The sequence below is a fragment of the Sphaerodactylus townsendi genome, linkage group LG06 (assembly GCF_021028975.2).
Source record: "Sphaerodactylus townsendi isolate TG3544 linkage group LG06, MPM_Stown_v2.3, whole genome shotgun sequence".
Taxonomy (NCBI): domain Eukaryota; kingdom Metazoa; phylum Chordata; class Lepidosauria; order Squamata; family Sphaerodactylidae; genus Sphaerodactylus; species Sphaerodactylus townsendi.
In genome coordinates this window covers 54,134,888-54,161,674 of record NC_059430.1, presented here as the reverse complement: position 1 = coordinate 54,161,674, position 26,787 = coordinate 54,134,888, and the positions used below count along the sequence as shown (strand labels likewise).

The 26,787-nt window shown below is 40.7% G+C and overlaps 1 protein-coding gene across 1 annotated transcript in view; it reads right to left on the bottom strand.

The window, feature by feature from the left end:
- Window positions 1–26,787, bottom strand: part of PPP1R12A (protein phosphatase 1 regulatory subunit 12A) — a 154,818-nt gene that overhangs the window by 59,684 nt on the left and 68,347 nt on the right. The window contains 6 exon segments of the mRNA XM_048499848.1: window positions 4,522–4,679; window positions 4,890–4,978; window positions 5,744–5,818; window positions 11,293–11,437; window positions 12,914–13,073; window positions 22,290–22,408. Of these exon segments, the coding sequence (XP_048355805.1) occupies window positions 4,522–4,679; window positions 4,890–4,978; window positions 5,744–5,818; window positions 11,293–11,437; window positions 12,914–13,073; window positions 22,290–22,408 (746 nt within the window).

Here is a 26,787-nt window from a genome sequence, read left to right as displayed (position 1 = left end):
TAAGAGCCATGTAGCTCAAGAAATGATGAAGTGATCGGTATGAAAAACTTTGAGCAGTTAGGAGAAGACAACACAAACATGACATTTGAATCTCCAGTCTTACAGTATGATTGTAAAGCGAGATAAAGGTAGAGCCCTCTGATTATTTTAAAATGGACATTAAAACATCAATACTGTAAATCATAAAACGAAAGATGAGGAAGAAGGAAGCAGAAAGTCTCTACAAGTTGGCAACTGAACTGTTATGGTGACATTATTCATTTTACTTTATTTATTAGTCTTCTAGGCCACCCTTCCCCAAAGGCAGGCTCAAAGAAGCTTAGAACAACCCACATGTTAAAAACAATAATTACAATATAAAATCTTGGTGCCTTAATTCCTAGTAAATCAACCATTGGGGGACAACTGACAACAATGGATCAGATAAGGGGTATATATATAACCAGAGAAGAAAAGAAGGGAAAAGGGGTGGGAGGGAGGCCAGCTAGTTGGATACCATTGCATCCTTCAACCATAAGCCTGGCAAAACAGCTCTATCTTACAGACCTTGGAGAACTGCAGTACATCTTGCAGGGCCCAGATCTCTCTTGAGAGAGAGTTCTACCAGGCTGGGGCTGAAAAAGATCTGGCCCTAGCTGAGGTTAGCCAGACATTCTTCAGGCCAGGGACCACCAGTAAATAGTTAGTTCCTGAGAAAAGAGCCTTTTGGGGGGTATTATTGGGGAAAGCGATCTCACAGATATGAAAGTCTCAGGCCACTTATGGCCCTAAAGCCGGGGGGGGGGGGATATATTGAAAAAGGCGGTCTCGCAAATATGAAAGTCTCAGACCATTTACGATCAAAACCTTGAACCTGATCTGGTACTCCACCTGATACTAATGCAATTGACAGAGCACTGCTCGAATGTTTGCTCACCACAGCATCTATGCAACCACATTCTGAACTAGTTGGAATTTCCTGAGCAGTCTCAAAAGTAGCCCTGCGTAAAGCAAGTTACAGAAGTCTAGTCTGGAGGTGACCATTGCATGGATCACTGTGGCTAAGGTAGGGTGTCAGTTACCTAGCTTGCAAAGATGGAAAAATGCCAGCTTGGCAACATTTGTGACCTGTGCTTCCATAGACAAGAAGGCACCCAAGATCATGCCAAAACTCTTGACCGCCTCCATAGGTGTTAATTGTATACCAGCAAGCTTCAGGAGCTGATTTCCACCCTCCTGAAAACTTCCAGCCCAGTCACAGGACTACTGTTTTTGATGGTTTTAATTTCAGCTAGCTCTATTTCAACAATTTCACTAGGACCTCTAATCAACTGGCCAATATATCTGGAGCAGTGTCAGGTCAACTACCTATCATGACACTCATTGGCATGTGGTGTCTCACAAGGGGCAATCTTCTCTCCAGTGTTACTTAACATCTACATATGCCCTCTTGCCCATCAGATCTGGAGTTTGAGGCTGGGTTATCACTACCACTTTCAATTCCTCCCCCAAAAGACCCCTGAACTCAGGGACAGGTTGATAATGTCTTTCAGGGGAGCCTGCACACCATCCCCATTGGCTTTCACCAGCTGGGATGGTCACAGATCTAAAGGCCAAATGGTAGACTTCACAGCCATCCAGATCCTGTCAATATCAGACTGGGAGACATGGCTGAACTGGTCCAACAATGGAACTGAAGACAATTAAGGAGCCTCCAGTTAGCTAACTATATCACTGTTGTTGGAGAGGTCCTGGTGGAGGGTGCATCTCACCCAAAAGGGCTCTGGGGACCGTGGAGGACAGGAGGACAGATCAGGCACAAGAAACAACAAAGAAGGAGAAAACCCAGGAGTCCAAAGAATTCTGTGCGCTCCCTGTCGAGGCAGGAAAAATACTGGCTAAAACGGAGTCCAAGCCTCAACAGAAAGTGACAGAATTCTTTTTCCTGCCTCCCTGAGATGGGGTGGAAATCACCATCAAGATGTCCTACACCTCCCAAGAGAAGACACGACCAAGTCTAAAAGAATGCCTGCATGGGTTAACAACACAAGTCAAGGAAGCTATAGAAAGTAAAGAGACTTCTTTTTAAAAGAATGAAAGTCTGTCCTAATTAACTGAACAGAAGGGACGAAAGTCTCTAGCAAAAGAAACGTAAATCAAGAATCAAGCACCTCCAGATCCTGATGGCATGCACCTGAAAGTTCTTAGGGAACTCAAATGTGAGATAGTTGATTTACTAACCCAAATTTGTAACCTGGATTTAAATTCACTCACTGTACCTAAAGACTAGACAGTAGCAAATGTTACACCAATTTTTAAAAAGGGCTCCACAGGGGAACTAGAAAATTACAGGTCGGTCAGCCTAACATATTTCCCAGGCAAACTATTAGAAACTGTAATCAAAGACAGAAAAAAAGTCTGCTGAAGGATAATCATCATGCTGTTGCAAAGGGAAGTCCTGACTCACCAACCTTTTAGTGTTCTTTGAGAAAGTGAACAAGCATCGACTATGGTGACCCAGCAGATATTATATTATATACTTGGACTTTTGACAAGATAACTCACCAAAGTAAATTTAGCCATCATGGAATAAGCTTAAGTAAATTTAGCTGTCATGGAATAAGAGGACGGATTATCTTACAGATTAAAAATTGGTTAAATGACAGAATGCAAAGAGTAGGAATAAACTGATAGGACTCACAATGGAGGGAAATAAGCAGAGGGACCCCGCAAGGATCAGTTCTGAGATAGGTGCTATCCACTTAGTTCATAAATGATCGAAAACTGAGGGTGAGCAGTGACCAAGTTTGCAATTGACACAAATTTATTCAGGTTGGTTAAAACCAGAGATGACTATGAAGAGCTCCAGGAGGATCTCTACAGATTGGGTGACTGGGGGTCAAGGAGGCAAGTGCAGTATTGGTAAGTGTAGGGACAAAAAAATCCCTAGTTCAAGTATAGGCTGTTGGGGTCTGACCTAGCTGAGACTGAGAAGGAAAAAGATCTTAGGATCACTGTAGGTAAATCAATGAAAGTGTCAACCCAGTTTGCTGCAGCAGCAAAAAGAAAGGCAAACTCTATGTTAGGGATTACTAGGAAAGGGACCGAAAATAAAATGGTCGATATTATAATGCCTCTGTATACATCTATGGTACAGCTTAATTTGGAATACTATATACAGTTCTGGTCACTGTACTTCAAAAAGGACATTGAAGAGCTGGAAAAAGTACAAAAGAGGGCAACCAAAATGATCAGGGGGATGGAGCACCTTCCCTATGAGAAAAGGCTTATGGTCTGGGGCTCTTCAGTTTAGAAAAGAGACAACTAAGGGGGGAACATGATAGAGATCTAAAAAATTACACACAAAAAGAACTTTTTCTCCCTCTCCCAAAATACTGGCACTCAAGGGCATTCAATTAAGCTGATGGGCAATAGATTCAGGACAGATGAAAGGAAATATTCTTAGTACAACTAGTGATTAAAATTAGGAATTTGCTGTCAGAGGATGTAGTGATGGGTAGATTTGTGGAGGAGAAGTCTATCAGTGGCTATTAGCCTTGTTGACTAAAGGGAACCTCCATGTTCAGAGGCAGTCAGCCTCTGAATCCCAGTGCCAGGAGGCAACAGGGGAAAGGCTTTGCCCTATTGTTGGCTCTCCAGCTTCTTTGCCCTATTGTTGGCTCTCCAGAGGGATTGGTTGGCCACTGTGTGGTACAAAATGCTGGTCTAGATCAGCAAACTGATCTAGATCAGCAAACAGAATGTAAGAACAGGCCTGCTGCATCAAACCAGTAGTCCATCTAGACCAGGGGTCTGCAAACTGTGACTCTCCAGATGTTCATGGACTACAGTTCCCATCAGCCCCTGCCAGCATGGCCACTTGACCATACTGGCAGGGGCTGATGGGATTTATAGTCCATGAACATCTGGAGAGTCACAGTTTGCAGACCCCTGGTCTAGATGGACTACTGGTTTGATGCAGCAGGCCTGCTCTTACATTCTTATATTCCATTCAGCATAAGCATAAAAAATGGCACATTTGTATTTATCCTGTGCCACATGTTGTACAACAGTGCACAAGGGAAACATTATGCTGGTCCCCTGAGCTCCTTGAGGGAAAGACAGGACAAAAACATAATATGAAGATGGATTATGGGATGGACTTTCGCTGGCCACATCAGGATCCAAGGCAGGTAATAATAAAATACAGTAAAAACTTTTAAATCTACAAACTAAAAACATTAATACATAAAAGAAATAAAATGTTAAAGCACAATTTAAAAAACATCCTGTGAACATACTGCCAGCAAGGCTGATCAAAATGTTCTTCAGACTCATTCAGTGTTACATTCTTAATGAAAAGCTAGGGAGGCAGAAGCTCCTGATATCATAGGGCAGGCTGTTCCACGGATATCGCTCAACCTCTTAAAAAGCTGTTACAGAATGTGCCCAAGGTTAAGTGGGACAACTAATATGCTCTGCTAGGAACAGTAAGTATAAATTTAAAATCTGATCGTTAAAGCAAAGCACTTCCTGTGCTACCTGTTTCTGCTTCAGATTCTGAGTCTTCCTCCTCATCCTCTTCGCTGGAGCAACTGGACTCATCTTTCTTTCCTTCGTCCTCTTCATCCGCTTTTTCTTGTTCTAAAGATTCAATGTTAGATGCATTCTTCTCTTGTTCAATGATCAAAGTCTCTTTACTGAAAAAAAATGCATATTGTTTATATTTTACTAGTTTCAGAACAAACTGGATATCAGGAGGGTTGGACAGCAGCAACCAGTGTGAGACCAGATGTTCCTATGAGTAGTAACTAATTGGTTCCTTCCTAACCTCTTCTATCATTTTCCAATTCGACTTCTTCCTATCTTAAAAAAAATAACCGTTCCTATCTCAAGTTCATTTGACTTACTTTTTAAAAGGCTTTTGAGTCTGATTATTGTCCATGTTGGCTGTAGACTCAATTAGTGGTGATTTCTTTTCCTTTTTTTCACTATGAAGCTATAGAAGATAAAAAAAGCTTTAATTATAATTCTACAAATGAGAATACACACAGAAAAATCTTCTAAATCACCAAAGTAGCAATATTGTAGAACGTATTCACCATTCAAAAGATTGTCAATTACCTTTGCTATTCCAAAAGACTGTACAAGAAATGTCTTTTTAATACCGTATATACTCGTGTATAAGCTGACCCATGTATAAGTTGAGGAACCTAATTTTACTACCAAAACCTGGGAAAACTTATTGACTCACGTATAAGCAGAGGGTGGGAATCCGGGAGGCAGAGAGAGCTCCTTATTTGGGCAGTGACTCCCCCTGATGTCACTGCCCAAATAAGGAGCTCCCTCTGCCTGCTGGCTGGCTGGGCTTCCTCAAACTACTCAGAACATTCATGCTTTTGGTATTGATGGAGCAAAAGACCTGCAATATGAAATCTGTGAAACTTCACAGACATTTCTCTTCTCTTTCTTTACATTCAGGGGCATTCATCTCCAGAATACAAATTACAAATTTAGAGGTACGGGGACAACAAGCTAATAAGAATGGGATCATAGCTCAATGGCACAGAACATGCATGAAGATTCTATTGCAAACATCTCCTGTAACAGAATCTCAGGAATCTGGACTAGGAAGGATCTCTATTTAAAACATTGAAGAGGTAATGCCAGACCACAGATGATATTGGGCAAAATAAGCCAGTGGTCTGACTGTTTCATTTGTTCACACTTTTATGGGATTTCCTGCAAGACTAAAGGAGCTTACCATGTTTTGTTTCTTTTGCAGTTCTTCTAAATATCCTAAAATGTCTTCATCTGCTACATCAAATGCTGTTTGACCCTGTAGGAGAATAAGCAATTTCCTGTACATGAGATGAGCAGAATTCATTTTGGATTGCACTGTCATTTAAACTGGTCACATAAATATACAAAATGACAATTCAACCAAGACCCTGACCAGGAGGGCCCAGGCTAGCCTGATCTCACCAGAGCTCAGAATCCAAGCACTGTTGACCATGGTAAGTATTTGGATGGGAGACCACCAAGGAATATCAGGGTGACAGAGAAAGGCAAGCAATCTGAATGTCTCTTGCCTTGATAACTCCTCCAGGGGTCACCATAAGTCAGGCTGTAAACCTAGGTAATTTGAATTATTCTGCAGATATTCAGATAACCAGTGGTAACCTCACTACACAAGGATTTTTTTAAAGTTCTTATGAAAGAGCTTAGAGTTTTCATCCCTTCAACAAGGACAAAAACTATTGTTAAAGTACGGTGGTTCTGACTATGAGTAAATTGGACTCCATCTAGTTCTGTGCAGATGACTATGCATCAATTTGGAGGAGAGGAGATGGAAGTTTCTTAATGAAAAATGCATACCACTTATATTACAAAAATTGCCTTTTGTACACTTCTTGTTATATCCCACATTATTAGAAAGTACATGATAACTTGAACAAGCATTAAGACAATCAAAGTCTACCCTTTGCAGGGGAAGACAAGATAAAGGTTTTTTTAAAGCAAATATATGCAGCCAGGGGAGTTTTATATTTAAAAGGGTGCTCAAATGGCTATTTAAAACATTCTTGTCACCAAACTGTAAAAATTTAATTGCTTTTTAACAGCTAAACAGCAGAAATGTTAACATTACAAATATTTAAAAACAAGTCTTGCTCTGATATAATCAACACAAATCAGAAATATTTGAGAGCCAACCGTTTTTCAAATTTGTCACAACAGCTGTCATTTCATGTTGATTGACTAGATTTTGAACATTATTGCCCAAACACTTATAATACAAGTTTTATATTCAAGAACGCAAAATAAAAATTAAAAAGAACCGTTTTTAGAACAGTGAGTTTATATTTGGAATTACAAGGAATTATTCAAGTGAGTAAGCAAGTCAAAGCATTATCGATAGAGGTGCCCTTTGGAATGTCATTGTTTACTGTTTACAAAGTCAGCGAGTTCAAACCACAAAGAGTTTGGTCCAGTGCATAATTTAAGAGTTTGTGAACAAACTTGGCTTGAGCTCCATATTTTGAGTTTATGTTTAATATTATGAAGAGGGGCAGATGCCCTTGTGGTCTCTTCCAACTCTATGATTCTAATTCATCCAACTTCTGTATCTAAATGTATTACACAAGTTTGCTGATGGGTCTCTTATTTTTAGTTGGCCTTATCAACTAAAGTAAAATTTGTAATCAATTTACATTATGAATCTTCAGTCACTCACTGACTGTATCAAATGAAATAAAAGTGCAAAATAAGCCAAAGTGAATCAATCAGTTAATCACAGAATTTCCACTCTGAATGACTCAAATAGAACATTTTCCAAAGGAGACACCTGAAGTAGTTGTAAAGTGCTGAGTATCTAATAATGAAATACAATTCAGTTATTCTGAAATAAAAATCTAATTAATAAACAAATAAATAAATAAGCAAGCTGTTTACGCTGGAATAATTCCTCCCCTCCCTCCACATCACATGCAAACAGCGACTGAATTGGAGGAGGGTTACAATAACATTTCATGATAAAACATGATGATGAACTGCTTAAATAATAAATAGTATAAATTATACTGAGTGTATGCAATTCCTTGGCAGCACTCAGTAGTTCTTTGGAGCTTAGGCATTATAGAACCAAAAGACCTTAAAAAAAATTATTTTAGTCTGCTCAGAATGGTTTTGGACTTCTTGGAAAGCTCTGAATTGAAGTAGTCAAAAGAGAGGGAAGCATGTTTGTCTCTGAGGTGATTGCAATGAGACCATCTAAGCTCTTCACAGGCTATATAATCAGCCACAATGCTTTTCAAATTAAAGCGGCATAAACTGTTCAAAATGAGGTTCTTCACTGAAAACTGACTGAGCAGCAGCAGCAGCCTGAAAGTACCTTTTGGTACGGTGAATGAAAGAACCCAGGGCAGACTGGCAGGAGGATTAGAAAGCTTGAGTAAATAAAGGTTGTGAATGAAAATTGACTTAAAGCCTCCTTACAAAACATGTCACCCAAATCCATTTAAAATTAACTCCAACTGATGACCTTAGTTAATGTGCTTTTCTTAAGCAACTTGTCCTCTAAACGTTTCCCTGTAGCCTCCCTTGCTGCTTTATGAAACTGGGAAGAACATATAATTTTGTATTTTAAAAGTTAAGCAATCAAAGAGAAGAAACTGGAATAAAGCAGACATTTCCTAGCATCCTGTTTAAAAGTGTAGAATCGTATATCTTTGTGTATATTTGCATGTGAATATGCACATGTGAGAAAAAGTATTAGAATACTGTTGAAAATTTATCAGTAAATGTTTCAAAATGAAGTAAGCATGCACACGGACTTGTCTTTGCAAGCAGATGACACCAATTAATCTAAAGTTTTTTAGACTGGAAACAATATGTCTGGGGCGTTGAAAATGGCTGGACTATTTGAGAACATCTAACTATAATCAAAAGTTGGTTACGTGTATTATACAATGACATGAGAATATATGATAGTGTGATTGAAAGCAATTATATACCAAAGAGGAGAACTAAGGGTCACTTCACAAATGAAGTTTTCCTAGATAGGTGTTGGGAATAAACAAACGATCCAGCAGTGTGTATAAGCTTTGAGAATCTGTTACCACTTGCGGCTTCCCAATGCTTGCATACACACACCAAAAAAATACTGACTCATTGTTGGTGTTCAAGGCATGGGATGGAACTAAAACGGTATTACCATCAAATATAGGATAAAAGATAGAAAAGAGGACAAAAATACACACCATTTGTATACTATCCTTCCTTCAAGGAACTCAGGAGTGACTTACATCTTATCTTCACAACAAGCCTGCAACACAAGTTAGGCTAACAGAGCTCAGCCAAGTAAATGTTATGGCTGAGTATAGATTTGAATCTGGGTATGAATTTACACACTACACCACACTGGCTCTGAACACACTTTTCATTCAAATTGCTACTTTGAGCAATGAAGAAAAACAGTATAGAAACATTGCAAATAAGTAAATAAATTACATGAGTCACAACAGCAGAGCTTATGCTTTATGGAGAATTATGAAGGAATATAGCAGTGATAGCGAACCTTTTCGAGACCAAGTGCCCAAATTGCAACACAAAACCCACTTTTTTATTGCAAAGTGCCAACATGGCAATTTAACCTGGATACTGATGTTAAAATGGTTGGCTCTGTGGCGTGCATTACTCGCAAGTAAACTTGGTGGTAGTCGGTGGCTTTGCTTTGAAGCAACCGTGCAACTCTTCCAATGGGTGAATCACGACCCTAGGAGGGTTTACTCAGAAGCAAGCCACATTGTCAGCAACCGAGCTTACTCCCAGGTAAAGGATAGCACTTTAGTTCTTCGCATGAAAATCAGTGGGATTTAACAGCGCTTAACAGGGTTACCTACACTGCTTCCCCAAAACTAGGTCTTAGGTTTAATGCTAGTAATCAAGCCCAGCAGCCCAGGCCAGCCTAGATGTGCGTGGAGGGGGGGTGACTGTTTGCGTGTGCCCACAGAGAGGGCTTTGAGTGCCACCTCTGGAACCCATGCCATAGGTTTGCCACCACTGGAATATAGTCTTGCACAGATCATTGTCTGCAGAAACTCATATGTTGCCATTTCTGATATAACTTAATTGTTTTAGTGAGCACAAACACATCTGCTTTGGATTTCTCACCATGTATGCAAGCCTGTACATGGTACTGTAACTGAGGTAGATCAGTTTGCATAAAGGGCAAATTTTAAATTTAAAACCAAGTAAATTTTAAAATTTAAAACAAGTAAATATAACATTACAATACCCAACAGTTCACCAAATTAAAAACAAGCTGCTTCACTTGGTAGTTTTAACCATAAAGAATTTCTTCAGTCAGCAGTAAACCAATAAATGATTCAAATAAAAAAACCTCAATCTTATTGTAAGAAGATAATTGGCTGAACTATTTATGGCTACATGAAGCAACTTCTTGTGGGTGAAAACTATATTTTGTATCAGCTATATATATAAAAAGCTAACAGTGTTTTTGTTGATGACAGTATACCTCAGTAACTGCTGGGCCAATTCCTCTGAAAATTCCCAGCCACTATAGTCAGCCAGGTGAGAGTGTTTTTAGATGTTCACATACCTGAAATTTCACACCTGGCCCAGGTAAAATGCCTTTTTCCTGGCGCTCCCTGGTGAAGGACATGGTGAAGGACAGGCAGCTGTCTGTGTGTAACTGTCACCCTTAGAATGTTCATGCTGCTTAGAATGTTCACTCAGATGGCCAGATATGAGCAGTGAAAACAATACATAGGCAGTAACTCGAGTGGAAGTGAAACACATACACACATACACACACACACACACACACACACGAGGGAGAGGGAAGGGAGAGAGAGGGAGGGAGGGGTGGCATGCAAGGGAAGAGAGGGAGGGAGAGGAAAGGGACGGAGGGGGAGGCATGCAAGGGAAGAGAAGTGAGAGAGGAGAGACAGTGAGGGGTGGCATGCAAGGGAGGGGAGGCAGGGGGCCCAGCATCTTGATATGACCCACCCACCCTAGCAGAGGAAAAGGGAAAGGAAGGAGGGGGAGGGGTGACATGTAAGGGAAGAGAAGTGAGGGAGGGAAGAGAGTGAGGGGCGACATGCAAGGGACGGGAGAAAGGGGCCAGGCACCCTAGATTCCCTGAATATTGCGGTTACAGTTAAGAAAACCAGGCACGCATTACTCAGGAGTAAGCTCAGTACAGCAACCGTGACATACTTTAAATGGCTGTGTCGCGTCCCTCAGAGGGTTTCCTCAGAAGCGATACCCATTGCCACCAACCAAACTTACTCCCAGGTAAAGGATCATGATCAGCCAGCCTAGATGTGTGTGAGGGGTACCTTTCCAATCCCGGGCACACACATCAATGACATTGCACAGTATCAGAATGTGTGTTTGCATGAGCACGTACTGCTGGCCTCTGCAATTGATTTGCTGCTACTGTTCCTTTCCCATTTCACCACAATAAGCCACAGCAATGCGTGGCTGGGCCCTGCTAGTAGTCAATATAATTTGAATTCCAAACCAGCATTATGTTTTTAGGCACCAAGCCCTATGGAGAGCTAGGAAAATTCCTAGGTTTCAGCATTAGATATTTGGAAGTCATAACAACATGACTGGAATTATGCCAGCCCTATTTTATATACACTTTGGCACATCTACAAGTGTACTTAAGACTTACAGGAAAAGATTTCATGTAGTAGTGGCATTGAATTAAAATCATAACCCACACTGCCTTATATTCACTATAGATACAACTTTGCACTGTGATAAGGATTCTGGAAGACCTACCACTTTATTGACAGCCTCCATATCACACAGGTTTTCCACTAATATTCGACATGCTTCCTCTTTACCCCAATGAGCAGCTGCATGAAGAGGCGTCCAGCCATCGTAATCTTTTATATTTACATCGTAGCCAGCCTGTATTAAAAGCCTGAAGAAAATGTGTTGAATTAAATGAATGTTTTAAAATGACAACTGTCCATCAAACTGATAATGTTAGATTTGCCTGCATTCCTGGGAGCTTGTACACAAATATGTAAGAAGACTTAATGAGGTTTGAAAGTATAGTTCCATCCATTTCCCAAGGCTGATATTTATGTAACTGCAGATTTTTAAGTATTTACTATACTTTGTTTTCTAGTGAGATTTTGAAGCACGAGCTAGTATACAGGTCATAGTAGTTCCAGGCATGATGTGAAAGAGATGTATCACATTTACCTATTTGTTCTCTGAATCCCACATCACATCCAACTCTCAGCAGACTATATTCACACTTGAAAAAACTTGTGAAATTAAAACTAAAATATTTGCTTGTTGTTTTTTTTTAATTAAGACCGAGACAAATGTTCCTAAATTCTTCATGGCCATATTTTGCAGAGTGTAAAATGTTGTCAAAACCAGTACTACTCCCACAGGCAAAAACAAGCAAATACTGGGATCCTTTTATCCTCTCTTACCAAAACACGGTCAAGAGAAGAAGAATATACCTGAGTTCCCAATACAGCTGCAACTTGCTTCTGAAAGTGACTGCTTTTAGCAGAATGTCAATTATATGTGGAGCAGAATCCACTCCTCTTACCAAGAAGGGAAAGGATCAAGAAGGCTCTGAATATCATTATGTTACATTTCTCATGAAAAGGTTGTGGCAGCCATTGAGAAGCAAGCCAAGCCACACAATTCTCTCTCTTGCCATGATAAGAGGGTATCAGACTCTGTGATCACCTCAACATGTCTGCTGACCTTCTCTTGCCATAATTAGTACTGAATTGCACATAAGAACATAAGAACGAGCCTGCTGGATCAAACCACAGTCCATCCAGTCCAGCTCTCTGCTACTCGCAGTGGCCCACCAGGTGCCTTTGGGAGCTCACATGCAGGAGGTGAAAGCAATGTTAATTCTGCTGCAGCTGCTGCTTCCAAGCACCTGGTCTACTAAGGCATTTGCAATCTCAGATCAAAGAGGATCAAGATTGGTAGCCATAGATCGACTTCTCCTCCATAAATCTGTCCAAGCCCTTTTTAAAGCTATTGAGGTTAGTGGACATCACCACCTCCTGTGGCAGCATATTCCAAACACCAATCACACGTTGCGTGAAGAAGTGTTTCCTTTTATTAGCCCTAATTCTTCCCCCCAGCATTTTCAATGTTCGCCCCCTGGTTCTAGTATTGTTTTCTTCTCTGCTTCAGCAATGATTAAAAGAATTTTGAATTGGACCAGGAGTTTTTATTTCACAAAAAAAAATGCTTTCCTCTTTTGGTTCAATACTCATTATTATAGTTCTTTAAAACTGCATGCATTACATGCAATGTACACCTTTAACAGCTTAATGTATACTGACTAAAAGATTATTCATGTATACACATATATGGATACGTCTTTAAAAATTGCATTTTGGAACTAACTTACTTTAAGACTTCTGTATACCCTTTAGCACCAGCTACATGAAGTGCTGTACCACCCGATTTTGCATGTCGAACATCGTTTATATGACCACTGTTAAGCCACTGCCTTGCATCTCTAAGCATTATCCGTTCTTCTTCTTTCCGAGCTGCCTCTATATCAACTCCTAGAGGGAAAAACATATTGCATTATAACACTTTATGCAGTTTGTTAACATAAGAATGAATTAACATCATTGCCTTTCCATTTCTGCCCAATACACAGGTTGAGTAATGTAATAAAATGTTTCTGTTCCAGGTTGACAAAGGCCAGGGGCACTCCTGTCCACTAAAATATTTGGGTGTAGAATTCTAGTTTAAAGCATAGAATATACAAAATTGAGCACAGTCAACTATTCTAATCCAGGTATTCTATACAATGCAACTCACTGCCACATGTGAGCACAGAATGTTTGAGAGCAGCATGCTAGCACTGGAGTACACGGAAGGCATTCCAGCTGAGCCTTTCAAATGTTTTCCCCTATTCTAGCCCATATGTTTGTGACTTATAACAGACAGACAAGGAAGGGCTTGGTAACATTTTAGGCTAAAACAGATAGAAATCTTATTTTTAAAAAATAATGGTTATGCCAGCCTGTGTCATGTAACCCCTGCCAACTTCCCTCCAGAGGGACAGGGGTTCAAGTCTCTCCAGGGTTGAATCTTTTTCAAAAGGTTACATAGGCTAGGACATTTGCTGAAGGGCAAAGCTAAAATCACAAGTTGAAGTGGCAAGCTGAGATCAGTTCCTAAAAGGCAGACCACGTGAGTACAACACAGGGTAGAGAAACAAGCAGGTGGCAAGGTTGGTGAAGTGGAAAAGCCACAGAAGGACTTGCAGGACTAGAAGCAAAGCAGGAATAGGTCTGATGCTGTTTGTCTTCTCACCTCGTTTTCAGTCATTGCAGTCTCCTTTCCCTAACCATAAAGGTTCAGTTTTCTCTGGTCCTTATGGCTATGGCAAATACTGAAACCAAATAATAGTGTCGCAACACTAACAGTCTTTTCTACAATAGTTTACTTTTTAGCAAACATCTGGTGAAGGTTCATAAGAAGCCCTGAACTAGCTATCTGTGTGTTTGTGATAAGTGTGACTCTATGAATTAATGGCCTCCAAAGCATCCTATCACCAATAGCCTTGCTCAGGTCTTGCAAACTGAAGGCTGTGACTTCCTTGAATGAACCAAACCGCCTCATGTTGGGTCTTCAACTTTTCCTACCATTACTGTCTTTTCCAGTGACTCTTGTCTTATAATGTGACCAAAGTACAATAGCCTCAGTTTAGTAATTTTAGCTCCTAAGGAGAGTTTAGGCTTGATTTGATCTAGAGCCCACTGATTTATCTTTTTGGCAGACCGCAGAATCCACAAAACTCTCCTTCAAATGAATCACTTTTATTCCTATGGAATGAATTATCTTGATCTTGGTCCCCAGAAACGCTTCCTTGCACTTATTTTTTCTTGATCCTCCATGGCTGCCCTTCCCAGTCTCAATCTCCTTCTAATTTCTTGGTTGCACTTGCCTTTTTGGTTGATTGAGGCAAAAGATAGAAAACCTTAAACACGTTCAACTGAATTATCATCAGCCTTAAAGCTGTGTAATTCCCCAGGAGGCACTACTTTTGTCTTCTTGATGTTGAGCTGTAATCCTGCTTTAGTACTTTCTGCTTTAACTTTCACTAGTACTCATTTTAAGTCTTCACTGAACTAGCTAACTTCATCTATAAGAAATCTCCTGTCCTTCAGCAAGTTAAAACAGTACAGTGGTGGCGAACCTTTGGCACTCCAGATGTTATGGACTACAATTGGCCATGCTGGCAGGGGCTGATGGGAATTGTACTCCATAACATTTGGAGTGCCAAAGGTTCGCCACCACAGAAATAGTACATAACTATTGCTTATGGCCAACCTGCCATACAGATAAAACCAGATGTGACAGAACAGATTTAAAGTAGTGCAGAAAATATTTCCCCCAAAGGATACAAACCAGAAATCAATAGAGAAGGCAGCAGGTCTTGCAAACATTGGTCTCATTGGCCAATGCTGTCAATCTTAACCAAATTTCAAGAGACATTAAGTGAATTTATGCCACAAAAATTGTTTTAGTGAATAAGTAACTCCATAAATAAATTAATATATTGTGCACTTTTTTTCCTTTTAAAAAACTGAACATTTAAGAACACAAAAGTTAAGTGCTTTCTGCAAATGGTCTCCAGAGGGCAATACCGTCTCTCTTTATATAGCTTTTCAGAATGAGTAGTCCACACACAGGATACTTGATCTCACTCAGGTACACTAACATTTTTTTTTTACTTTTTATCAAAGCAGTTCTCAGAAGAAACTGCAGAAGCTAATTTCCCTCTTTCTTTACAAGTTGATCAGCAAAGAAATGCTAGCACCATGGGGGCACCATGTCAGCAGAACAATCACAAGTGTGGTGATAGGGAATTTAGTGAAAGTACACTTTGGCCAAAACAGAGTTTGACACGAATGCACCACTTTTCACACAGACTTACAATGAGAACAACTATTTTCTTAATTAATATCCAGCCAGTCTTGCTCAGAACTCCAGAAACAAAAAGAAACTAGGAGTTTCAATTTTGCAGCTGATGAAGGACAGGAAAAAGGTTACCACAAGAGAGGGGTTCATCAGAGAGGACTTCTGAAACAGCTGAACATCCTCCTGTCCTAAACACTGCAAAGTAGCACAAAGGACCTGAAACATCCCTGGACTTGATGCTTCTCCTTCACCATCACTTCAGACAACAGCGTATCAGCTAGGCTACAGGTTGGAACAGGCGTCTTTCACCTTTAGAAGAACGAATAACTAACAAAATACATTAGATTCTGTCATGGGACAGGCTAATAATGGGAACAGGCACACATGTTCTGGTTTTCAGGAAGCTTTCAAAGGCAAATGAGTCTTACCACACGGGTGACAGCCCATTTGTATGTGATGCAATCGCTATCTGCTTGATAAGCAATATTATTAGATAAACCTATTACATGTGTTTGCCCTTATGATATACTCCTTTCTATCATCTTTATGGAGGAAATTCTCAGTGGGAGAGGCAGAAATCTGGCCTATGGCCCTGTGAGTAGTATGCTAGAACTGAGAGGCCCCACCAGTGCAGAGTTTTCTTGTACTCCCCATCCAGGATACTGAAGATGTGAGAAACCAAATAGTGGTACTAACACAATGTAGAGAGGAGAGGAGATGCATATGCTACTCTCTGGTTTGTCCACTGCTCCTAGGGTTTTTACAAAATGCATAGCCCCTGTGATTGATGCCTTTCCAGTTTTTTTGCCCTCTCCCTCTAGGCCAGGGGTAGGGAACCTGCGGCTCTCCAGATGTTCAGGAACTACAATTCCCATCAGCCTCTGTCAGCATGGCCAATTGGCCATGCTGGTAGGGGCTGATGGGAATTGTAGTTCCTGAACATCTGGAGAGCCGCAGGTTCCCTTCCCCTGCTCTAGGCCCAATGGGAGTCTGTTTCTTTCTACCACATGAGTATCCTCTGTTGTACTGAGGATACTTTTTCAATTGGTACTGGGATGGCTTGTAGCCCTTTCGGTAAGGTTGCCAGCCCTGCTGATAAAATAGCTTGGACTTTTGCTTGGGCTTTCCCTTGAGGGAACACGTCCAAGGACTTTATGGTTTTCCTATTCGAATGAATTTTAGCTAAAGTGTCATCCACCTTAGCCGAGAATAGGGTCTCTCCCTCAAAAGGCAGATCCTCTATTCTCTGCCGGGTCTCATTGGCCAATGGTGTCAATCTTAACCAAGCATGGTGGCTAAACAACATGGCAGTTGCCAAAGCCCCCCTTCCTGAGGTATCAACCACATGCCTGCTGGCATTAATTTGTTGCTTAGACAATCTAACAGCCTCCTTATACATCTCAGCCAGCTCCTTATTAGCCGGTTTGCACATCCCCTCAAATTGATCCTTCACTGTATCCCAGAGTGACAGTTGATAACCTACCTTGATTGCCATACCTTCGAGACCGCATTACCCCATATGTCCCTACTCGGCCTCTGCGCTCAACAGAGGCCAATTTGCTGGTGGTTCCCAGCCCCTCAATGATGTGGCTGGCCTTTACGGCCCTGGCCCCAACCTGGTGGAACACTCTTCCTCCAGCTGTCCAGGCCCTGCGGGATCTTGGTGAATTCCACAGGGCCTGCAAGACTGAGTTGTTCCACCGGGCCTTTGGAGTGACTAGCCGCTGAGTGTGGTGCCCCCTTTCTGCTCTTCTGCTCTTTTACATCTGGGTAACCCTCCTATGGAGGGGTCTAGCCGTTCCCCCTTTTGGGGGGAGGGTTTGAAAAATGTGTTTACTGGATGCCTTTTCTTGTTTTAATCGCTGTTATTAATGGAATTTTAGTAAGTCTTAATGATTATTTAAATGGATGGAGACTATGTAATTTGTTGTTGTGTATTTGTATGGTTTGCTCCCCTATTTAATATTATATTGATTTTATGTTGTACACCGCCCGGAGCCCCCTGGGGATATGGCGGTATAGAAATCTAAATAATAAATAAAAATAAATAAATATAACTGGCCACACGCAAGTTCAAAAAAGCTTAAGTACACACTTTTCACCCCAAAAAGACCAGTTTCCTAGCCTCCTTTTCCACAGGAGCTGATTGTCTCTGTTGACTATCTTGAGGCTGCATCTAATCAGTAACAAAGATGAAGGGGGAGGGTGGACTCCCCAAAATTTACAGTTATCCTTTTGCACCCTGTAATAATGCTCCAGTTGCTTTGCTGTTGCAGAGACCGTTGCTGGTTTGAGCCACAAATCCAATAGTATCACCAATAAATCTTGCAGAAAAGGAAATGCCACTGCCCCAGGAGCTTCCCCATAGACATGGGACAAAATCTTATCTTCAAGCTTCAGCACTGCAGCTGAAACCTCAATGTCCAAAGCCTTGGCCATTCTCAACATCGGTTTGGCATACAGCCAAAGATCCTCTGAGTGCAACAAAGCCAGTTCTTCCATCACCTTGTTATTTGGGGACTCCCCTGGATCCTTGGGATTCCCCCCCCATCCCCAACGTCCTCATCTCCACAGCTGTCATCATCCATATGTGACAGCAGTGATCCATGGCTGATCATATCCTGTAGTTCCAAAAACACACTGCTAGGCCTCCAAGGCAAATCACCCTGCCTCAGTTCCGAGGGAGGAATACCCACTGACTTTGATTCTGAGGGAGGCATGTCTGCACCAACTGCACCACCTGATGTTGAAAGACAGGCAATGCCAGCAGCTTCAGCAAATTTTCACTAGCATGTTTGCGTCCTCTGCTCATTGCATCACCAGCCTTGATCTGAGGTAACCACCACAACCAACACCTCCTCCAAATTCGACAGGCTTAGAGGTGACACAGATCTTAAGGAAGGGGTTCTCTGAACAGGCGAACACCCCTGATCAAACTCTCCAGCTCTCTTTGTCTTCTCCAAAAGTTTCATCTTTTTTTCCCAAAGGTGATTCTGAGTTACTCGTCAGAACCAAAGTATCCCACTACCAGCGATGAGAAGTACTCAGATCCAAATGGGAACCAGCCACCTCCACAGACGAGTCAGATCTTCACCTTCCACTCCTGTGCAAACTCCTGCCTCTTTCATGGCCAACAAAGATGTCTCATACAGGGCTACTTTCAGTTTAGAAGTCCTATCAGCTCTTGCCCTTGCCGTGAATTTCTGAAAAATCTTATTGGCTGTGACATTATGCCCTTCACCAAGACATTACAAACAGAGGACATGCTCATCAATGTGGGTCATTTGTGCCTCACGTTCAGTGCATTTCTTAAACAGTCCCGATTGGGCCATCCAGACTGCTCTGCCAGCCAAAATTTTCCTCACAAAGAGCACAGCTTGAGTGAACCTTCTCCCAAAGCTGCGAAGAAAGAACTGAGGGAGAGGACATCAGGCCTTTGGGTTTGTTCCATCAAGAGAGAATGCGAGAACGTGACCAACGGCCATCAGAGCTCCCTGTAAGGTTAAAGCTCGAGAACTTTCACCGTGGCTCTGATTGCACATGTGCAGTCCCAATGTGGAATTGCACAGAAGACTGAAGATGAATAAAACCTGCCTCTGTTGGTTACCGTCTTTTTTAACTTTAACATTGGAGTGGAGACTACTCCTTTAACTTTCTCATGCCATCCAAAATTTTGGCAAGTGGAGTTTTTCTTACTTACTTGGAGGGAGGGATGTTTGCAGAAATAGGGCAGCAATAAGGAAGGGGTTTAAAGAAAGGCTGGATGGCCATTTGTCAGGAGTGCTTTGATTGTGTGTTCCTGCATTGCAGGGGTTGGACTTGATGGCCCTTGGGGTCTCTTCCAACTTTATGATTCTATGGTTCTAGGTACTCCCTCTTGTTTATCCAGAAGCATGAGGGCCTCCTTATGGGGAAAAATAGGGTCCTCTTGGTGACAGATGTCCATATTAATAGAATCACAGGTAGATTAGGGACGTTTAACCATCCTTGAGGGAAAACAGATCGATTACAAGGTGATGTTGCCTTCCCCTGAAGTGAACTTTGTCACTACCCTTAGTTTACCACATGGGCATTCCACATCATTAATTCTGACATAAAACTAAGCTGTTAATAAAAATATATATAGTACCACCCCAGGTTCCAAGCTGAAACACCAACTTAGAGAAGATGATCACTGAAGACAATATGTGCATGCTTCTGGAGTCTCAGTAAATTTAGTACCTTAACTCTCCTCTCAACCAAAAACTAGTTTTAGAAGTTACCTTCATTTGGCTAAATTCTGTGTCTATTATTAGACCATCAGAAACACTTTGTCTATATATCTATGAACATGTTTCAACCTTTTTATTATACTGTACACATATAACCAAGAAGCCACTATCCCCAGAAGACCATACTACAATAAACAGCCTGGCTTTTAAGGTGCCACAGTACTCGTCATACTGTTGTTGCTTACAGGACTCACCTAATATTTAATTTGGTTGTTTTGAAGATAAAATCATTCTTGTGCAAAATTTAACTTTCTCAACACTTCCTTTAGCTTCTGCAGTGCTTCTTAGTAATATTCCCTGCAAGCGTGCCATGCAAACTTTACAAAGAATAAATTATTTTAAACATAATTTATAACACTCCTTAATACGAACCCAAAATGGCTTACAATGTTCTCATCTCTTCCATTTTATCCTCACAACAGCTCTATGAGGCAAATTAGATGGAGGCTCCCAAATGACCCATTGTCATTTGGTAAGCTTCCAAGGAAGAGAGAGAATACCAACCTCGGTCTCCCAGACCCTACTCTGACATTTGAACCAACATTACACTGACTCATCCCTAGTATAACTTTGTTTACTCTGTGGTACACTGTGAAAGGAGTGGAGGAGAGAGAACCCTGACATTTTACGAGTTCCAAGTCTTTCCCTTTCATATATATTTTAGACCAGTGATTCCCAACCTTTCTTCACTCACGTACCCCTTGGCAAACCATTTCCCTAAAATTGTACCTCCTATATTAGGAAACCCATTACATAATGTTTATGTACCTCCAAACACTCTGGCATGTACCCCTGGAGGTGAACGTAACGCAGCCTGGGAACCACAGTTTTAGACAAATGCCACAATAATTGAGCTGAAAACTTAAAATGCATTTGTAGGATTGTTTCTCACTGCCTGGTTTAATAACACTGCAGAAGACATTTCTGGCCTCATGGCAGCCAAGACAAACTGGATTTGTTTCCTGGGTCTCTCTGTTGTTCTAAAAGCAGTGGTCCCTAGCATAGCACCTGCTATCACCTTTCCTGGTGCTGCTAAGTTTTTTAGAAAGTGGGTGGAGCCAAACAGTGCTTCTGCTAAGTAAAACTTCTCACTGGTCATGGGAGAGCTGACTGGGCAGGCTTTTAAAACATTGCTTTGGCAATAGTTTGTTCATTTTAAAAGGTATCCTGTCAAACAGCTTCTGCCTGAAATGTACTATTAAAGTCACATATACCCTCGCCCCCTGACATTTTGCAACTGGGTCCATCTCCTGAGGCATTCATTTTACAGTTGTACCTACCAACCTATTCAGAATTACAAGTTAGGGATCCCTGATCTAACATGCAGGCCAGATTCCAAAGGCAACAAAGAAAGTTATCAAAGTCAAATGGATAAAGCACATCCTTTTCTGCACATAATTAGCCCTCTGATACTTTATTACTAGATCTTTTTTAAAAAAATCCATTTAAAAATCCATATATTACATTGATTTTTTAAAAATGTCATGACCCATCACTGGCAACAAAGCAAATGAATTCCATAGTAACTGCAGAGGGGTGGCTATGTTAGTCCACTGAAGCAAAATAAAACAAACCTTCTGTAGCACCTTAAAGACTAGTTAACCTGTAAAGACTATTTATGTCTTTAAAGTGCTATTGGACATTTATTTTAGGTAACCAAGTGGCATTTGACAAGACTGTATTAAACACATCAATTAATGTACATGACTTATCTATTTAGTGCAGGATGCTGAATATAACCCCAAGAGTGCCATGGGGTCAACATCTTTCTTGGTGCCCACCAAGTAAAGCTCCTGACTGGCTGGGCAGTTTAAAGTATCACTGTTTCAGAGTCAATTACCACAACAGTACCTGCTCTTCTACATCCTACAGCAATGAACTGGAGTAGAAATATAACCCCAGTGCAATATGTACTAATTTGTACAGAGTTGTTACATTAGCTGCAAATTATATTTAATAGTGAAATATTATCCAGTAGTGTCTACTCCTGATAAGTGTTGTATTGCATCATCACAAGAAATTTTGTACTTCAGATAATTAACAAAAATGAAAATTGCAGTTGTGCATGCATCCCGCTCCCTTTGCCCCCAGTAAACACTGAAGTGTAAGCATTTGTTAACCATGCAAACACTTGCGTTAAAAGATATGACCAAGACAAACATAAGACATGAGGTCTTGTCTTAATTTAGTCACTTTTAATTCAAGACCCCAATCCAAGTCATGTACTTGTACAAAAAAAAATATCAAGGGATAAAGTTAAATAAATATGATCATTTTGGCAAATGGTAAGCATGTTTTGCCTGGAATTTTTAAGATGTAAACTGAGTGTTAATGATCACAGTGAAATGAAGGTAATACACACAGTGTGTTACAACATTTTGTTTAAAATGTTTAATATTTCCCACAGATAATGTTGCTTTGTTTTTATATATTGTCTTACATAGAGATGCAGAATTAATGGAATCTCTGTAGCATGTTTTCACTGGAAAAAATATTAATATCATGCAACAACATTTAACTTCTAAAATACAGCTTTGGTGTCTTTATGAATAAACTGCATTAAGCACAAGTTACCTTGTCGATTCACTTCATTTTGAAGCAATTCTTCCATCGCCTCTTCTTCAGCAATATCTAATGGAGTGTCTCCTTCACTATTTACAGCTCCTACATGTGCTCCTTGACTAATTAAATATCTGTAAGAAAAGACAGAATTTTTGGCTAACAAAGTGCACATACTGGTGCATTTTAATAAAGATGAAGCATTTAAACAATTAACTAAAGTCACACATAGAGGCTAAAAGGGCAGCCTTCCACTTATCAGTTTTCTACTGTATTAGGCATACAAATTCTTAAGATTTAAATAAAAATAAATTAATGTTCTTAGTAATTCAACTAGAACAAAAAAAAAATTATATTTTAAATTTTCATACTAGACCAGTGATGGCGAACCTTTTCAAGACTGAGTGCCCAAATTGCAATCCAAAACCCACTTATTTATCGCAAAGTGCCAACATGGCAATTTAACCTGAATACTGAGGTTTTAGTTTAGAAGAAACAGTTGGCTCTGAGGCGCATGTTACTCGGGACTAAGCTTGGTGAAACAACCATGCAACGCTTCGAATGGGTGAATCACGACCCTAGAAGGGTTTACTCAGAAGCAAGCCCCATTGCCAGCAACCGAGCTTACTCCCAGGTAAAGCATCATGCCCTGGCCAGCCTAGGGTGTGTGTGTGTGGGGGGGTTGATTTTCCAGCCCCCCCCCATGATGAACTCTGAGCACGCGTGCCCACAGTAAGGGCTGTGAGTGCCACCTCTGGCACCCGTGCCATAGGTTCGTCACCGCTGTACTAGACTAACAAAAATGTTTATGCTAAGAAAAAGCTGGTCTTAAATTATATTCATTCTAAAATTATTTTTCAGTGTTCCAGAATTTTTCAGTCTTTTACTGAAAAAAAACCTAGGAAAGATGTTCTTGGTATCCTTGTATTATGAATACCATGTTTCCCCGTGTCTTATATTAATTTTTGCTCCCAAAGATGCGCTATGTCTTATTTTCAGGGGATGTCTTATTTTTCTGTGTTCTGTTCGTCGGGCATGCTTCCAAACAAAAACTTTGCTATGTCTTACTTTTGGGGGATGCCTTATATTTCGCACTTCAGCAAAACCTCTACTATGTCTTATTTTTCAGGGATGTCTTATATTAGGGGAAACAGGGTAGCATGTTAGAGGCAATAAATATTGGGCCAATGGGCCAACCTTTTTCCACTGAGAATTCACAAAAAGTTCTCTGATGCTAACCAGGGAAAGAGTAGATTGTTCAGAGGATGGAGAATTCAATTCTGGTTTCATTATTTTTTTTTCCCTTAAGACATCTTAATATTTTCTATAGCTAAAATAAAGAGAACTATTGCAAATCCTAACTACTATTACTGTTCACAGTTAGTCCATTATACTTGAACTTTAAATGTTAATTAATGTTAAAAATACATTTCTTAACAGGGAAACTGGCTGAGGTTTGGGGTCTCTGATGTAGGCCACCCATAGAAACTTATACCTTTCCTCTGTTTTTGAAGTATAGACGGTTCGTTCTTTTTTTCTGCCAGTACATTCCCCATACACACAAGTTCCCCTTCCGCATGGGCCAGTAACGTGGAGTAACGACGGAAAAAAAACATTTTGGTGGGGGAAACTTCATGCAGTTCCTGCCCCTAATGTGAGTCTGAACCATGTTCCCCTCTCAAACAAGTTTTACCTGAATTGCGCTATCCGCAGGGGTGGGGGGTGGTGGTTTAAAAGCCCAGATTGCAGCTGCTTCCATGCGAATGGCCAGGCAGGAGGCACGTTTCGCAGCTGTGCATTCCATTTTCCTTTTCTATCCCACTTTGTGCCTGAGTAGCTACCCAGGTGCACAGGGTCATCAGATGACACAGCATGACTTGGGGGACCAGTCATGCCTGCCTGCATGGCTACACATCGGCAGCAGGTAAATGAGGAAAAAAATATGCCTATGTGCAAAGGTGTGACGGCAGCCCGCTTTGCTTCCATGAGCTCCATTTGCTGCCAGAAAGGAGGGATGCGAACACAAAAATGTTTTTAAAAGATTAAATTCACTTTTATTTTTATATCCTTCCCATCTCAGAAGGGCTCAGGGCGGAAACAACATGTTATACCAACATTACAGTTAAAAATAATAATTTTAAAAATGCTCACCATAACTTATAAGATAGCCCAAAGGCAGGACCATGCCTGCTAAAAGACAACCTTTTTTAATGCACAGAGCCAGCAGGTCTGTGTAGCCTGGATGTCTAAGGCACTCGTGCCCAGCCTGGCAGGATGGGGGCTGTGCCGGGGAATCTGTAACTAGGGCTTATTTTTGGAGTAGGGCTTATATTTCAAGCATTCTCCAACAATACTGAAAAATCATGCTAGGGTTTATTTTTGGGAAAACATGGTACATAAAACAAAAGGAAAGAAATGGGAGGCTAATCACTGCAAAGGAAGGCAGGGCACTGTTTGATCAAACCATTATGATGGTGTTGTGCCAGAATTCTGAAATAACAAATTCACCCATCCACAAGAAATGTTTGATTCATCATACAAAATTGCTTGAGGCATGATTCCTGACTCAAAGACAGCAATAATTCTTAACTTTGTGGTTTGGTTGAATGGTCTTTTGCATCTAACTTTGCTGAAACTTGGTAAGTTAGTGGCTTCTGAGGAGACATGCAAAATCTGCATGGTTCAGGTGGCCGCATGAAACTAGAGGTTATTGTAATACTTTATTCCTGCAGTCCTACATCAAGTTTGCTACAAAGATGAATCTAATTACTGGAGACTCTTTATACCTCTAGAAGGTACCAACCAAACTAGCTTATGGACTATATCTACATGTATGCTGAGTGGGGCCAAAAGGAATTTCAGACTACACACTTCCCTGCAGTGGTGGGATCCAAAAATTTTAGTAACAGGTACCCATGGTGGTGGGATTCAAACTGTGGCGTAGCGCCAATGGGGCATGGCGGGGCACGACGGGGGCATGGCTGGGCATTCAGGGAGCGGGGCATTCCTGGGCGGGGCTGCGCCAAGGACGCAGCCGCTGCACCGGTCCTTGGGCGGGAAACGAATGCAGGCAGGCCGGTGCACCTCCTGCTAGACTGCTTCAAGTCCTGCGCGCTACTGCTGAGAGGAGGGGCATAACTAAGGCAAAAATCACGTGGCAAAATCACCAATTAGTAACCCCCTCTCGGCACACACAAATAATTAGTAACCTACTCTCGGGAACCTGTGAGAACCTGCTGGATTCCATCTCTGCTTCCCTGAGTGATGCTTTCTTTACAAAGACAACGACACATTTGTAGCTTTAGACATACTTTCCTCTCTTTACAGGTTATCAAGAAAATAATAAATTTTAGAGACAGCTAGAAACCAGCATAGCTTGTTTTTCATTTAAACAAGCTGTCAGGCTACTGAATTATTACAAACCTGCACCTTAATGTGGATTAAGTTATTACTTACTGACAAAATTGAAACATTAATGTGTTAAATATAACAGTTATTTTACTTTTCAGTAGATTTGTTGATGTTTAAAACTATTAGAATATTAATGTTTATGCCATGTTCTACAATATTTGAAGGAAATTTGCGGGAAAGCAGTTAATGAATATTTCAATCTTTTTTTTACTGGCAAGCACTGAAATTTAGTTATCAGTTGGTGCATAAGTAGTCCACAATAACAAATTTAAAAAAGAGGACAGTCTGATCTCATTAGATCTCAGAAGCTAGTCAGGGTCAGAACTGGTTAGAATTTGGATGGGAAACATCCAAGAAATACAACCTCAAAACATTTTTTGCCTTGAAAACCCTATGGGGTCACCCTAAGGCAGCTGTGACTTGATGGTGCCCACATACACAAAGTGCCTTTGGTTGTAATCCTATTTCTGGCCTTCAATTTAGATTTTACATGAGGCTTTGTGTAACTGAATGCTCCTCCAAATGCAAAAAGAGAAAGGGAGAAGAAAAAGAAACATTCTCAAAACAGAATTACTGTGATCCCACTAACTGTGCAGCTTCAATACAGCTTCCAAACTATTGTCAATTAAAATAAATGCTGAACTGATTTTAAAAACCCAATTCTTAAAAAGAGAAAATATATTTTATTTTATTAGCAAAGTTAATTATTGTAAACTTTTGCAAATTTATATTAATTTGTAACCCCCAAAGGGATTTATTACCTAACACGACCAATATACAGCTTGTTGAAAGCAGAATAATTATCTTGTCATCTTCAGTGCCATAATACTGGGTTAGACTCCTTAGTAAAGCCATATGTGTATAGAATCAGTAACTGTAAAAAGCTCCCCCAAAAGCCCCTGCTTACAGATGAACAAAAAAATTGGAAGGGAGACTGCAAGCTAAATTGTGATTTGAATTTTATGCCCACTTCTTTGCTGCCAAAGTCACTGTTTTAACTTTTTAAGCACCAGCATCAAATTGGTAGGCACCAAGCACAATCTTAAGTATTTGTCTCCCGTCTCCTTCCACAGCCACAGAATATGTATACACAAGAAACTGC